Source organism: Callionymus lyra, chromosome 10, assembly GCF_982586985.1.
Source record: "Callionymus lyra chromosome 10, fCalLyr1.hap1.1, whole genome shotgun sequence".
NCBI classification, from domain to species: Eukaryota; Metazoa; Chordata; class Actinopteri; order Syngnathiformes; family Callionymidae; genus Callionymus; species Callionymus lyra.
In genome coordinates this window covers 20,123,202-20,139,290 of record NC_141827.1, presented here as the reverse complement: position 1 = coordinate 20,139,290, position 16,089 = coordinate 20,123,202, and the positions used below count along the sequence as shown (strand labels likewise).

The window sequence follows — 16,089 nt, the reverse complement described above, 5'->3', positions numbered from 1 at the left end:
TATGGTTGTTGATTTTTTATCATTGAACATATATTATTGATGTTTTTTCAAAAGCTATGATTATAGATTTAAAAAAGAAACACATATAGTTTATTATATTATGCCTTCATTTTTCTCCTAATAGATTATTTCAATAAACATGTTTTAAATTCGGAGACTTCAAAAGATCATTGTGGATAAATATAAAATAAATATTTAAAATTAATGAAATGTTTTATTATTATTGTTGTTATTATTTATTGCTATCATTGTTATTCTGTCTTTTACTGTTATTTTATCTAAATTGTCCCCATAGGTTTGTGGTATTAAATGAGTACTTTACTAGTTGTTTGTTTAAAATAAAAAATAACAATATTGTGAATGACTGTATTATCAATAAAATATGAAAATAAGATAAAATCCAAGAAACCCATTAGTAGTGGTGAAAAAGAATTAAAGTAAGGAAAATGCAAAAGTAGATTGATTTGACGAAGAAAAAAAACCCATTAATAAAAGAAAAAGGTTATTCTTATGATAATAACAACAATAATATATATTTTTAATAATAATAATAATAACAATGATAAATAAAATAAAATAATAATAATAATCTGATGAACCTTGGTTCCAGATTAAATTACTACTGTAATTTAAAAATATATTTATGTTTTAATGAAATGTATTTCATCATAAATCTATATTTTGTGTATTCTATAATATAAATATATGTTCGTTTGCTCCGTGAATTGTAGAATTCTGCTTTATTATTTAATTCAACTGCAAAAAAAGATGTTACAGTTGTCCCATCAGAAAAGACCGTCAATGAAAGAGTCATCCCTCCACCATCTATGACCGACTCACCTGTGAGGCTGAGGAAGGCTGTGTTTGTGCTCCATGTCCTCCTGCCGCCTGCTCTTATAGTGGAAGTAGGGGATTTCTGCAGGTGCAGGCGTACCTGCTCTCAGGTGCTGATTTCCAGGACGAGGAAGTGGCTTGCGAGACTCAGGAACTGCCGACCAATTTGTGATGCGAGACAAAAAGAACTGGGCCACGTTTCCTCCTCACTGATGCGCACTGAGCTAATTGTTGTAAACATTTCTTGGCTGACTCTGACCTGCTTCGTAACTTTCACATGACTCATCCTCAGCAGGTGTTGCGTCACACCTGTGGACCTTTTTCACTTCAGAAAACTCTATCGACGAGCGTCGTTTTGAGGACTTAGAGGTGACACTTCAACATTTAATGAGCCAAAAAAAAGTATTAAGTATTAAAAAAAAATAATGGCGGCTTTAACCTGTAGTGACTTTGAAGGTGTGATCGTGATCCGCCCTACTAGGACTCCGCTTCTGCACGTCACTCCATTCTGGTTTTTTTTTAATGTGACGTCACAAAAGTGAGAACATCCAGTTGATCCAGGGCGGGGACTCTTCAGGTAATTTGTCGATTCAATGAGCTCCAATCTGGAATTAATTATTTTGTTTCCTGATCTGTTCACATAAGCTTTTCAGAAGTTTTCCAAAAATCTTTTATATATGCCAACAACAACTTGTACAACCAGAGAGAAATCCCACCTGGACTGGAGTTAGTTATTTGAAGGTTCTGTCTTTCACTTGTATGGCTTCTAACCGCTGCTGCTCAGGTGGCCAGGTGTGTTCAGAACTATGTTAAAATAAAAATGTTTTGATGATATTTGATGATATATTTAACATCATTGCTGGATTGTGGTCAAAAATTTGTGCCAAACTAGTCCCTGTGGAATAAGCTGCTTGGCAGATGTATGCTCCGTATTTGTGCCTATAACACAATCTCTTTTGAAATATATATTTTTGTTTATTAGTTTATTTATTTTATTTTTAGATTTTAATCTATAACAGAAACTATGACTATTGCATTTTTCTTTTTAAACGGGTGCCTTTTGTTTTGAGCTGTAATCTACTTTAGATTTCCTTAATATAAAAACTGTAAAATGTATCTATTTTTTTTATATTTTTATCTATTTTTAAGAACATGGACTTTTTCATCATGTCAGTGAAGTCCCACAAATATTAAACTTAAAAAATTCATTCATCAATATTTTATTTATGGCGGCGCCTAAATTCATTATTGAATAAATAAATATAGTATAATTTATCTTGTAAAAATAATGATTTACATCTGTTATACTTCCCTCGTAACGTGTTTCTTAACTAAAACCCTTGCAGGAGCCAAGGTCTCAAGCAGGCACGTTTCCACAAAGAATGACATTATTTAGCTACTGGTCGTCGCTTAAGAGTCTGTAATATATAAATATTAAAACTATTAAAGTCAAGTGTTACATTTCAATTGAATTGTTAATTAAGCACATTTTAAACTGGATGATATATATTCTATCTTAGCTTATTGACAATACTTTTTCTGTGACCCCTTTTGTATATTTGTTTATTTTTAATATTTCATCCTACATTCTTTACATTTCAAATATAATATCAAACCTGTCATTTCTAATATTGAACTGAATTTTAAGAATCTCAATAATAATGTCAATCTCACCATAATGCTGAATCAGCCCGGAGCCCTGGGCTGGTTTTATTCTAACAATATGGTCCCTTGTGTTGTGGGTCAAGGTGAGCGACCTCCCTGGCATCCAGAAATACAGTGGTGGAGGTCATTCACCTTGACCCAAAAGCAACACAAGGGATAAAACAAACACATTTGTTTTCGGGCCTTTGGGTCACCTTGACCCAGTGACAACATAAGGGATACCTCAAAAACATTTATTTTCAGTCCTTCGGGTCACCTTGACCCAGAGACACCTTAAGGGATACAACAAACACATTTATTTTCAGTCCTTCGGGTCACCTTGACCCAGAGACACCTTAAGGGATACAACAAACACATTTGTTTTCAGTCTTTCAGGTCGCATTGACCCAGAAACAACTCAAGGGATACAACAAACCCATTTGTTTTCGGGCCTTTGGGTCACCTTGACCCAGAAACAACTCAAGGGATACAACAAACACATTTGTTTTCAGTCCTTCGGGTCACCTTGACCCAGAAACAACTCAAGGGATACAACAAACCCATTTGTTTTCGGGCCTTTGGGTCACCTTGACCCAGAAACAACTCAAGGGATACAACAAACACATTTGTTTTCAGTCCTTCGGGTCACCTTGACCCAGAGACACCTTAAGGGATACAACAAACAAATTTGTTTTCAGTCCTTCAGGTCACATTGACCCAGAAACAACTCAATGGATACAACAAACACATTTGTTTTCAGTCCTTCGGGTCACCTTGACCCAGAAACACCTTAAGGGATACAACAAACACATTTGTTTTCAGTCTTTCAGGTCGCATTGACCCAGAAACAACTCAATGGATACAACAAACACATTTGTTTTCAGTCCTTCGGGTCACCTTGACCCAGAGACACCTAAGGGATACAACAAACACATTTTTTTTCAGTCCTTCGGGTCACATTGACCCAGAAACAACTCAAGGGATACAACAAACCCATTTATTTTCGGGCCTTTGGGTCACCTTGACCCAGAAACAACTCAAGGGATACAACAAACACATTTGTTTTCGTCCTTCGGGTCACCTTGACCCAGAGTCACCTTAAGGGATACAATAAACACATTTTTTGTTCAGTCCTTCAGTTCACATTGACCCAGAAACAACTCAAGGGATACAACAAACCCATTTGTTTTCGGGCCTTTGAGTCACCTTGACCCAGAAACAACTCAAGGGATACAACAAACACAGTTGTTTTCAGTCCTTCGGGTCACCTTGACCCAGAGACACCTTTTAAGGGATACAACAAACACCTTTATTTTCAGTCCGTCAGGTCACCTTGACCCAGAAACAACTCAAGGGATACAACAAACACATTTGTTTTCAGTCGTTCGGGTCACCTTGACCCAGAAACAACTCATTTTCACTAGTTTACAGTTTTTTAAACTAAACAAGCGTCTTGACTTGTCACAGATTTATTTTACTTTGGGGAAAATCAGATTTATATATATATATATATATATATATATATATATATATATATATATATATATATATATATATATATATATATCAGACAGTAATAATCTGACTACAGAGATTGTGTTGATATAAATATTCTTCACAGATGAACCAGGAACAGGTATTAGGCCCCAATTGGGGCAAATGGGTCACAATTAAAAATATAATATTTATAGTTTCATTCATAATCTTTTATAGTCATCATTGTTTTTCTGATGTACTATTGAAGATGATCTGTGTCTTACATAATGAGAATGAATGTAAAAGCAAAGATAAAACATCTGAGAGTCTGACACCGGCAGCAGAATAAAGTGATGAAAGAGAACGTTTATTTCCCAATATTGTACAGATCTTTATACACTGATACTACATACTTAAACATCGTAATAATCGTGAGCCTGAGGGCACTTTTAGACGACTTCAAACCGGTTCAAACGGTTGCTTGAGCTCATCCAAAGACCATGTATAGTGTCACCGTGCTGGAATTCAAGGCCTTTTTTTTTTTTTTTTCATCATTCTTCACGTTCGCTCAAAAAAAAGAGGAATATTGGAATCAGTCGTCTGCGTGTTTTTAACCACGGCGGGAGAGAAGATCTGTGTGAACCCAGACAAGGAGGAAGTGTGCGTACGTTTGCGCCTCCGGGGCCTTGCTTCTCCTAAATGACGATGGAGTGGAGCTGTCTGAAGCACATGATGACGTCCAGAGGGATGGGCGGGCTGATGTGGTTTCCGTCCAAGCGCAGGTACCTGAGACAATGACAAAAAAACCAAATCTTTTGTGTCTGTCTTCCCTCTCACTTCCTCTCACCGGCTCTAATGTGTTTCCTGCAAAATACCTTCTACTCGTGCCAAGGCATGATGACGCGAACCTACCTGAGCTTCGGCACCAGACTGTTGTCGCCGGCGTCGGCCAGCAGGTTGGTGGGGCAGATAAGAGTGCCGTTGATGCCTGCGAGCAGAAGAGGTGAGATCACTCCAGAGCCGGACCCGAACCCGGTGTGACAGGTGGAGAACCCCTGCTCGTAAATCACTGAGGTGAAGCCCCCTTTTCTACAGCTTGTTACCTCCGAATACCTGCTCGGTTTAGTCACATACCATGAATAGTTCTAGCAAGACGTGATTAATATATGGTTCGACTCCTTTGAACTTTCTGGATGTAAAATCCATACGTCTTGGTAAAGTACCTGTAACACGGCAGTAAAACCTGTTTATAAAACCTGAGTCAGAGTCCCTACTGTGGCTTGACCTCGTGATTATTTTTACATTTTTATTCTCAGCAGGAGTTTTCCCTTCATATTTCTTATCATTATACACGTGAATGAAAAGTTACTGAATAAATCAGTTAAAAGTGATTATAATGACATCTGATAGAATAAACAAAATTAATCTTAATATAAAAACATTTTTATTTTAGCGCGTCAATATCCTCAAGGTATAAATAATAATAATAATTAATTAAATACGTTATATATTTAATTGAAAAAATTAAAATAAAAACAATCCAGATTTACAAGTATATATACAGGTATATATATATTTCACCAAAAGTCTATATTGAGTTGTTGTGATATTTTGTGGGACGTTAGTCTACATCCTCTAGATCTATGGCAGTTATCGATTGTGGATAATTATTAATTTATAGCTTCATAAACCTGTCATCTTTGACATTGACATAAGAGTCATAGCTGACATATAATGTTTTACTTCAATGTATTTAAAATTCTATTTTTAACCATATTTAATGATCTGAGACCTTTCAATTGAACTGAACATCTGAATTCGCTTTAAACAATCAATAGATATAGATGAAATAAATAAACTAATAAATAATTAAAAAAGGATAAGTAAACTTGGATTAAACCAGTATATAGTACGACCTTGATAATAAAGGATTACAAGGAAGACGCGGCTGATTTAATGCTCTTAATTTGAAAGCTGAGCGTTTATTCAATTAATTTAATTTAATTAAATAGCGTTTGGGGAATTTACCGTAAAGTTTAGCGAGAACTCAGATTAAAGTTTGGCTCAAGAGTGAAGAATCCCGAGCGACGATAGAGAAGTGATGCTGTAATAACGGATGCCTTTTGTTGCTTCTGATTGGTTAACATTGCATCAGGCTTTCCGTGATTAGCTAGATTTAAACAAACCGTAACAATGTTTATTATGGTGAAAAGATAAATATTGAGTATTAAATGGGTCAATATAAGTGTGAGAATTTTTTGCCAAATTTAATGCCAAAGTGTAGTTTTTAATATTCTATTGTGTTTTTCTTAGTCTTATCTCTTTTTTATAATGATATAATGAAATTAAAACTGTTCCTGGTCTTAATTTTAATCTGTAAATAAAGTCCATGTGCTTTTCCTTCGCCACACAAACCTCTGTTACTTTGTTGTAAAAGTCCTTATTTCCTTTAGTTTTAAAAGTCTCTCCGCCTCAATGTAGATGTGACATAGTTTGTAGAGGCTCATTAGCATGTGCCTCCAACTTTGCCTTTTCGCTGCAGTTGTATTTCCTGACAAACATTAAACTTTAATGGTTAAAGACATCAGCCAGACTGTGGAAATCAAGGCAAATAAACCTATCTGTGAACATTATATTGGCGACATTCAGAGATAATGCAACCGGCGCGAGTCAATTGCATGTATCAACACAGTTTGTGATGGATTGCGCATTGAGAGGTGAGGCACTGCCTCACCTGCCTACCCTGACCGCACCTCCCTGTCTAAATGATCTCCATCATCAAATTGCTTTACATGGACATCAGTTTTACACTCACTGGACATATATATGTCTTTAAACATTAAACATGAATCTACTTTGATTCTTTGAATCCAACTCAACGATGGACGATGTAAAGATCTAAAGTGAAGGTGTGATGGAGAACCTTCGATCTTGTTGTGGTCCAGGTGCAGCTGCTCCAGGTGGCTGCTGAACAGAGGGACGTGAGCCAGCTGGTTGTGGGACAGCTGCAGGTCCAGCAGGGTGGAGATGTTGAACACTGCTTTGGGGACTCCTTTATCGTTCAGCTGGTTGTGGTTCAGCCTCAGGAAGGCCAGGTGCAGGAAACTTTCAAAGTAGTCCCTGCAACAACAACAAGAAAATGAAACATTTCTGTGAGTCTATAAATGGAGGGAGATGGAGCGTCCACTTGCTTTGGAATGTCATCGATGCGGTTTCTGTCCAGGAAAAGCTGCATGAGGCCGTTTGGAACTCCAGCAGGCATCTTTTTCAGAATATTGTGAGCCAGGTTGAGCTGCATAAGACTGGTCAGGTCCTTGAACGTGTTCTTCCCGAGATCGCTGTCACTTAACTGGAAGATACGAAACCATTATCAGTTAACCTCCACACCAACGGGGGGCGCTGTGATGTTACAAAGATTACTAAGCGACAGCATTAATTAATAAACTCTTCCAAAGGCCAAAGTGTTGTGTTTATTGCACTTCTCTCAACCTTCAACTAGTTATTGTCAATGATGATACAATATTTACAATAGTTTATTACTACGTTCAAGGTTATTTCATATACATTTTATCATTATACATTTTCTAATGACACTCCCATTGTATGTAGGGAAATAAATGTCACAGATTCCGGAATTTTTTTTTAAAATCAACAGTAAATACAAAAGTGTGGGAATCATTTGAGAAAAATCAAATATATATAATATTTTCATTTTCAATTGTATAAAAATGTGTTAAAATGATTGTGTTTTTATCTACGAGCCGGAGAGTTGAACGTCTACATCAGGAAACAATTTCTGTCTTTTTGTTTAAGCTCATAAAAAGTATATACTTTTTATTTGTTTATTCCAACAACACATACAATGAAGTTGCAATAATTCAACCTATTTGTCAAATTACGTTATTATACGTTTAGAAAAAAAACAAAAAAACAATAAAACACAAGTTGATGTAGGTGTTAAAAAAAAATCTCTCTGTAAAACATGGCATCAACGAAAAATAATTGTGTGACTGGTGCATACGTTCAAAATAACTTAACGGTTGATCTTAAGAACATTTTCCTCCTTCGTACGCCAAAATCTGCTTTAAAAATTTTATACTAGAGAATGCCACCAGAGGGCGCAATACTACGAACATGTCGTTACATAAACCAGGCGTTTGGATTATATAATTATTATATAAAAACGAATAGGCTCTTGAGCATGATAGTGTGAGAAATCAAAACTATTGTTAACGTCTTCTCTCATGAAATTTAGTTTTTTATTCATGCTTTATGATATGTTAAATATATATATATATATATATATATATATATATATATATATATATATATATTAATATAAATATTAGTCATGTTCTCTGTTTAATTGCTTAATTTTCTCCATTTTTCTTTTTACAGTTAGTCAGTATTTATTTTCCTCAAAATAAACTAAAAGGAAATTAAAATAAAATTCAATCTATAGTTATTTAATGATTTTTATTTGAGGGGCTTTAAAATATAATTATAGTTTTTGGTCTACATTCACTTTCTCTCTGTCCTTTACAGTTGAACACAACATCCCAAAATGCACCGTGGCCCCTAAAATAATGTAAGTGCTCAGCCTTGCTGCTTAACCTTATAAACACTGTTTCATTGCTTAGTCAGGTGTAGGAGGAACAGAAACGGGGTCACCTGGTTGTGGTACAGATCAAGGAGGGTCAGATTCCCCATTTTACTAAAAGCACCAGCAGGGATCTTTGAAATGCTGTTCTTTCCCAAACGCAGCTGCTCCAGGCTCGCTGGGAGACCCGCAGGAACCTCCTTGAGTTGGTTCCGTTGAACGTAGAGGTACAGCAGGAAAGGAATCTTCTCAAACACCTGCACAGGTGAAACAACACTTGGTAAACCTCACCCTAGTTTGAGGGGTTCAGTGACAGACTGCTGACCTGTTTGTCTATTCTCTGAATGCGGTTGTTGGCCAGGTTGACCCAACGCACGTCAGTGGCGTTGACGAAGGATTCCGCCGTCACTTCCGAAATGTAATTGTTCTGTAGGTACAGGTAGTGCGTCCTGGACGGGATGACAGGGATCGAGCGGATGTTCCGGTTCTCACAGTTCAGGGAGTTGGGGTAACTGGGGGAGCAGAAGCATTCTCGAGGACAGTCCGGGAACATGGACCCCGGGCCCAGGATCACCGGAGGGAAGTCCGTGGGCTCCTGGGGTTCCACGCCGGGGACTGGCTTCCTGGTGGTGGCTGGACGCCTGGTGGGCTTCCTAGACCGGGGCCTCTGTGTGAACACTGGCCCCACCAGGAGGCACAGGGCCAATGCAGAGAGCAATCCTGCGCCGGCCTTCATGGTCCTGAAGCAAAAGTGCATCTCATTGTTTTAGCGCGTGATCGTGTTAGCGTGTGAGCGTGTCAGCGTGTTGAAATATATAAGATTTTTTATTGTGTTGAAACAGAAACTGCAATGTCGCGAAACCTCTGTTATATATATATTTTTTTACAGAACAAGTAAATTCCTTTTGTTGTTTCAGTTTCTAGTTTTATCTTCCTGGTTACTTGAAAAGTCTCCCACAACTTCATATAATAACACCCCCTCTGACCCACTGCTGTCACATGACACATGATGTCACAAATCCTCATCAAAAGTTTTACATCTTAAGACATGACTTTTTTTTAACTTATCAATACGGCGTCAATAAATGTCAAAATTAACTTATATATATATATAAATATATCATATATCAATATAAACTTATATTGATCGTTTTATCTTGAACCATAATTACAGAGTAAAAAAAAACTATCATACATAAAACAAAATTGAAGTAGATTCCCGTTAATAATTGGAAGAATAACCTGGTTAAAATAAAGAAAAAGATTAAAATTTGTCAACATTTTAGATATGTTTAACTAATAAAAAAAGATCAAGATTAAGAAGGTTTCCTTTTTTTTTGCACTACACACCGTCCAAAAGTTACTTTTAATCTCAGTACAGTACAATCGTTAGTGTCTGTTTTATCATTAATAATAAAAATGGTACTTTTATTTAATATTTTCTATGAGCATACTGCTTGAGGAAGGAATGGAAGCTTTCATCAATAAAAGCTTAATCTGGTTTTGTACCACGAGAGGGCGCTGTTTCCTCTTCATCATAACGAGCTAGTTTCATCAACGTAGAATAATAATACAAACTGATGCCTGATGTATATATCAAATATTTATCTTAAATAAATAATTATCTTGATGACTTGTCAGTCATAATGTTGATTAACTGACAGATTATGAAAACCTAATTAATATGAAAAAGGGTGAAAAAAGTCTTAAAATAATAACAAGCTTATAATTGTCGTAGTAAAGGGTGAATGTGTTGTATTCCTTCAGTGTGTTATATTTATTCAGTGTGTTGTACTTCTTCAGTGTGTTGTATTCCTTCAGTGTGTTATATTTCTTCAGTGTGTTGTATTTCTTCAGTGTGTTGTATTTCTTCAGTGTGTTGTATTTCTTCAGTGTGTTGTACTTCTTCAGTGTGTTGTACTTCTTCAGTGTGTTGTACTTCTTCAGTGTGTTGTATTCCTTCAGTGTGTTATATTTCTTTAGTGTGTTGTACTTCTTCAGTGTGTTGTACTTCTTCAGTGTGTTGTATGTCTTCAGGGTGTTGTATTTCTTCAGTGTGTTGTACTTCTTCAGTGTGTTGTACTTCTTCAGTGTGTTGTATTTCTTCAGTGTGTTGTATTTCTTCAGTGTGTTTTACTTCTTCAGTGTGTTGTATTTCTTCAGTGTGTTGTATTTCTTCAGTGTGTTGTACTTCTTCAGTGTGTTGTATTTCTTCAGTGTGTTGTACTTCTTCAGTGTGTTTTACTTCTTCAGTGTGTTGTATTTCTTCAGTGTGTTGTACTTCTTCAGTGTGTTTTACTTCTTCAGTGTGTTGTATTTCTTCAGTGTGTTGTACTTCTTCAGTGTGTTTTACTTCTTCAGTGTGTTGTATTTCTTCAGTGTGTTGTACTTCTTCAGTGAGTTGTTTTACTTCTTCAGTGTGTTGTACTTATTCAGTGTGTTGTATTTCTTCAGTGTGTTGTATTTCTTCAGTGTGTTGTATTTCTTCAATGTGTTGTACTTCTTCAGTGTGTTTTACTTCTTCAGTGTGTTGTACTTATTCAGTGTGTTGTATTTCTTCAGTGTGTTGTATTTCTTCCGTGTGTTGTATTTCTTCAGTGTGTTGTATTTCTTCAGTGTGATGTACTTCTTCAGTGAGTTGTACTTATTCAGTGTGTTGTATTTCTTCAGTGTGTTGTATTTCTTCAGTGTGTTGTATTTCTTCAGTGTGTTGTATTTCTTCAGTGTGTTGTATTTCTTCAGTGTGATGTACTTCTTCAGTGTGTTGTACTTATTCAGTGTGTTGTATTTCTTCAGTGTGTTGTATTTCTTCAGTGTGTTGTATTTCTTCAGTGTTGTATTTCTTCAGTGTGTTGTAATTCTTCAGTGTGTTGTACTTCTTCAGTGAGTTGTATTTCTTCAGTGTGTTGTACTTCTTCAGTGTGTTGTATTTCTTCAGTGTGTTGTATTTCTTCAGTGTGATGTACTTCTTCAGTGTGTTGTACTTCTTCAGTGTGTTTTACTTATTCAGTGTGTTGTACTTCTTCAGTGTGTTGTATTTCTTCAGTGTGTTGCATTTCTTCAGGGTGTTGTATTTCTTCAGTGTGATGTACTTCTTCAGTGAGTTGTATTTCTTCAGTGTGTTGTACTTCTTTAGTGTGTTGTACTTCTTCAGTGTGTTGTATTTCTTTAGTGTGTTGTACTTCTTCAGTGTGTTGTACTTCTTCAGTGTGTTGTATTTCTTCAGTGTGTTGTATTTCTTCAGTGTGTTGTATTTCTTCAGTGTGATGTACTTCTTCAGTGTGTTGTACTTATTCAGTGTGTTGTATTTCTTCAGTGTGTTGTATTTCTTCAGTGTGTTGTATTTCTTCAGTGTGTTGTATTTCTTCAGTGTGTTGTATTTCTTCAGTGTGATGTACTTCTTCAGTGTGTTGTACTTCTTCAGTGTGTTTTACTTATTCAGTGTGTTGTACTTCTTCAGTGTGTTGTATTTCTTCAGTGTGTTGCATTTCTTCAGTGTGTTGTATTTCTTCAGTGTGTTGTACTTCTTCAGTGTGTTGTACTTCTTCAGTGAGTTGTATTTCTTCAGTGTGTTGTACTTCTTTAGTGTGTTGTACTTCTTCAGTGTGTTGTATTTCTTTAGTGTGTTGTACTTCTTCAGTGTGTTGTACTTCTTCAGTGTGTTGTATTTCTTCAGTGTGTTGTATTTCTTCAGTGTGTTGTACTTCTTCAGTGTGTTGTACTTCTTCAGTGTGTTGTATTTCTTCAGTGTGTTGTATTTCTTCAGTGTGTTGTACTTCTTCAGTGTGTTGTACTTCTTCAGTGTGTTGTACTTCTTCAGTGTGTTGTATTTCTTCAGTGTGTTGTACTTCTTCAGTGTGTTGTATTTCTTCAGTGTGTTGTACTTCTTCAGTGTGTTGTATTTCTTCAGTGTGTTGTACTTCTTCAGTGTGTTGTATTTCTTCAGTGTGTTGTACTTCTTCAGTGTGTTGTACTTCTTCAGTGTGTTGTATTTCTTCAGTGTGTTGTATTTCTTCAGTGTGTTGTATTTCTTCAGTGTGTTGTACTTCTTCAGTGTGTTGTATTTCTTCAGTGTGTTGTACTTCTTCAGTGTGTTGTATTTCTTCAGTGTGTTGTACTTCTTCAGTGTGTTGTATTTCTTCAGTGTGTTGTACTTCTTCAGTGTGTTGTATTTCTTCAGTGTGTTGTATTTCTTCAGTGTGTTGTATTTCTTCAGTGTGTTGTACTTCTTCAGTGTGTTAAACTTCTTCAGTGTGTTGTATTTCTTCAGTGTGTTGTATTTCTGCAGTGTGTTGTACTTCTTCAGTGTGTTGTACTTCTTCAGTGTGTTGTACTTCTTCAGTGTGTTGTATTTCTTCAGTGTGTTGTATTTCTTAAGTGTGTTGTACTTCTTCAGTGTGTTGTATTTCTTCAGTGTGTTGTACTTCTTCAGTGTGTTGTATTTCTTCAGTGTGTTGTACTTCTTCAGTGTGTTGTATTTCTTCAGCGTGTTGTATTTCTTCAGTATGTTGTACTTCTTCAGTGTGTTGTATTTCTTCAGTGTGTTGTACTTCTTCAGTGTGTTGTATTTCCTCAGTGTGTTGTATTTCTTCAGTGAGCTCATGAGGTTCAGTGGAAACGTTCTTGGCCTGGATTTCAAGCAGTGACACAGGAAATTAGCACTTAAGAGCGAGAGGAGCAGAGAAGTGCAGGAATAAAGGCTCTATTGTCAGCCCTGCTGCACCGGGAGGGAGCGTAGGTTGAGGCCCCGTTGCAAAGGAAAATGAACAGTAATAAATCAAAAGTTATTTAATGATGAATTTAATCAAAAAGACATGGATTTGCTCTAGTACAATAAAATACTAAATTATGCCGTCATAGAGGCTAAGTTAAGATAACTAGAAACGTCGGTTGACCATGTTTTGAGTTAAAAAGAAGCAGCTCTGGCATACTATATTGATTATTACTAATAAATGATACTCCAGGCAGGAAGAGCTGACCGTGCTGAGTCAGAGTAAGAAAGGTTTTTAAAAAACTAATACCCATGAACATGCTTTTGTTCAGTGAAGAGCCAACAGTGAACTTTTTTTAATGTTATTAACGCTTGTTATGCCAGGGTCAAGGTGACCCGAAAGCCCGAAAACAAATTTGTTTGTGGTACACCAACAACCTCCACCACCGCATATGTATTTATGGAAGCCAGGGAGGTTGTTAGCCTTGACCCAGAGAGACTACACAATGCATAACACAAACGCATTTGTTTTCGGGCCTTCCGGTCATTTTGACCCTGACGTAACCCAAGGGTTAAGGATAAGATGGAGATAAAGTATTTTGCTTTCTGATATCTTCCTTTTTGTTTGAATGCTCTGATGTGCTTTATATGTTACGTAACATTAATGAACAATGTTAATACAATCTAATACAACTTGAATAACATCAATATATGTACCTTAAATTAAGAACACAGCTTCAGTACAAGGAAGCCATTTAAAAACTTTGACTCATTCCCATTGTCCTTTGCACTCATTTTTCAGTTCACAGTAAGTTTAAGACAATAGTTGTAGTTTCCTCATTAGACACACTTCAATCACCTTCATTTTACTGGAGTGTATCTGAGTACATTTGGCCCTAAAACCGAAACATTTGAAACAAGTATTGAATTAAGACTACAAAATACAATTTTCCTTTTTTCGCAGTGACTTGTTAAGTAATCAAACTACGTTTGTACGTGTGGGATTTACATTTGTGGCCATAAAATACTAATCATTCACTACAGTGTGTCATGTCCCAAAAATAATAAGCAGATTTTAGATTTCTCACCAGAATCCTTTGCCTTCAAAGAGTCATCTCTGTGGTCAAGGACGCCTCGGAAGCTTAAAGCTTAAAGGCAGAATCTGGTGTGTCTTAACCAAATAAACACTGACTGTTCCCTGATGAGGTTCCTTGGCTTAAACCCCCTTTCCCCTCCATGTCATTCAGAACCTCCGGGGCCTACGTTCGTATTCTAAGGCAGCTCTTTATTTCCATGTTGTCTTAATTTCCAACTTTGGAGACATCCTGTTTGTCCAAAAACCAACTCAAATCATCATCCTTTCCTTGTTTTGAGAGACTTGCTGAGTAAACTTCCTTGACTGAGCTTCTTTCGACTGAAGTGTATTTACACGACGGAGAGAGTTTTGATGAAGTCTGAAGGGAATAAAGGGATATAATTGTGATTTAAGAAGGACAAGTTTCAACAATATCATCATTTAGAACTAAACCAGATAATTTATTCTCAGTCATTTCACTTACAAATGTAAGACTTGCCATCATCAGAAACTGTCTTCACGACGCTCCCAAATAATAAAGTTAATGAATATGTCAATCTCAATGTTCACACCTGCAGAGATGCCTTCAAGGCACCAGCGTCAAACTCAGTCATGCGAGTGGGAGAATATTTTAATAAAAGTTGTGGGCCGAACAACATTTGAAATTTTTAGAGTAGTAATATATTCCTCGGCCCGCCATCCAAGGATGGAAAAATGACTCCAAACAACAAACATTGAGTACGGTTAAGTGTATGACTTTCATAAATACATATGCAGTGATGGAGGTCGTTCAACTTGACCCTGAGATAACACAAGGGTTAAAGAAGGCATCAGAAGACAAGGTTTAAGGATGAAATCTGGTAAAATTGATCAACATTTCACTATAAAAAAATCTTAAATGCAGTTAAAAGGTGCAGTTGAATTATTGCTATCACTAGAGAGTAAGAAGAAAAGTAAAAATATCATGTTACTTGTGTTAAATCAACATAATCAAACTTGAAAAATAACTTTTAAGAGCTCTTTATTTCTATTGTATAGTCAATAAATGTGCTGCTTTATTGCATCAAAAACCTTCCAACTTTCTCTTCATAGGACATGTTTGAATATACAAAAAAAGCAGCCTCAGCGTTCACATTATGAGAGGAGGAGAAACACTTTGCACCAGCTGCTGGTCCGATGTTACATTATTGCCAAAACATTTTCTTTCGTGGGTGTGTCCGGAGCTGCATCTGCACAGTGAGCTACTTGATAGAAAGTTTCACTCGATTTAACCACTAATATACTGAACTACACTTCAAAATTCTGAACTTGTTTTTGTTCATTTCTTCCAAATCTGTCCAAATTCTCAATTTGGTGAATCTATTAATTGTTCGTCTGAGATGTTTTTGCCCTAAACTAGTAATTTGAAAGTGAATAAATCCTCATCAGAATATTTTCTCTGAATTAAAGGATGTAAAGCACAGAGCGAGATCAGGTATTTTTCTTCTTGGTGTGGTCCCTGTTTCTATAGAAACCCATCACCTCTGCCAGCGCTCTGCCTCTCCTCACCGACCCTAACCCTTAAATCACGTCTCGCACAGTCGCCCCCGAGTAAACAACAATAAAGACTCTTACCTGCCTCTGGTACCTGCCCTCTTTTGTCAAGCCACAAGTTTTGTGTCTTTTCTTCTCTCTGCCTCACCCTCTTTTCCAACCCTCCCTCTCTTCCTCTGTTTCACCCTTTTCCCCAACCAACCCTCCCCTCACTCC

At 36.5% G+C, this 16,089-nt stretch overlaps 1 protein-coding gene across 1 annotated transcript; it reads right to left on the bottom strand.

Moving 5' to 3' along the window:
- Positions 1–4,300: 4,300 nt before the first annotated feature.
- On the bottom strand, positions 4,301–16,089 carry prelp (proline/arginine-rich end leucine-rich repeat protein). Its single transcript, XM_087801309.1, has 7 exons — positions 15,955–16,089; positions 8,880–9,294; positions 8,626–8,811; positions 7,146–7,303; positions 6,878–7,074; positions 4,867–4,942; positions 4,301–4,740 (listed from the first exon to the last, which is right to left on the bottom strand). The coding sequence occupies exons 2-7, from the start codon at positions 9,288–9,290 to the stop codon at positions 4,650–4,652; spliced, it is 1,119 nt and encodes a 372-aa protein (XP_087657435.1). The 5' UTR covers positions 9,291–9,294; positions 15,955–16,089; the 3' UTR covers positions 4,301–4,649.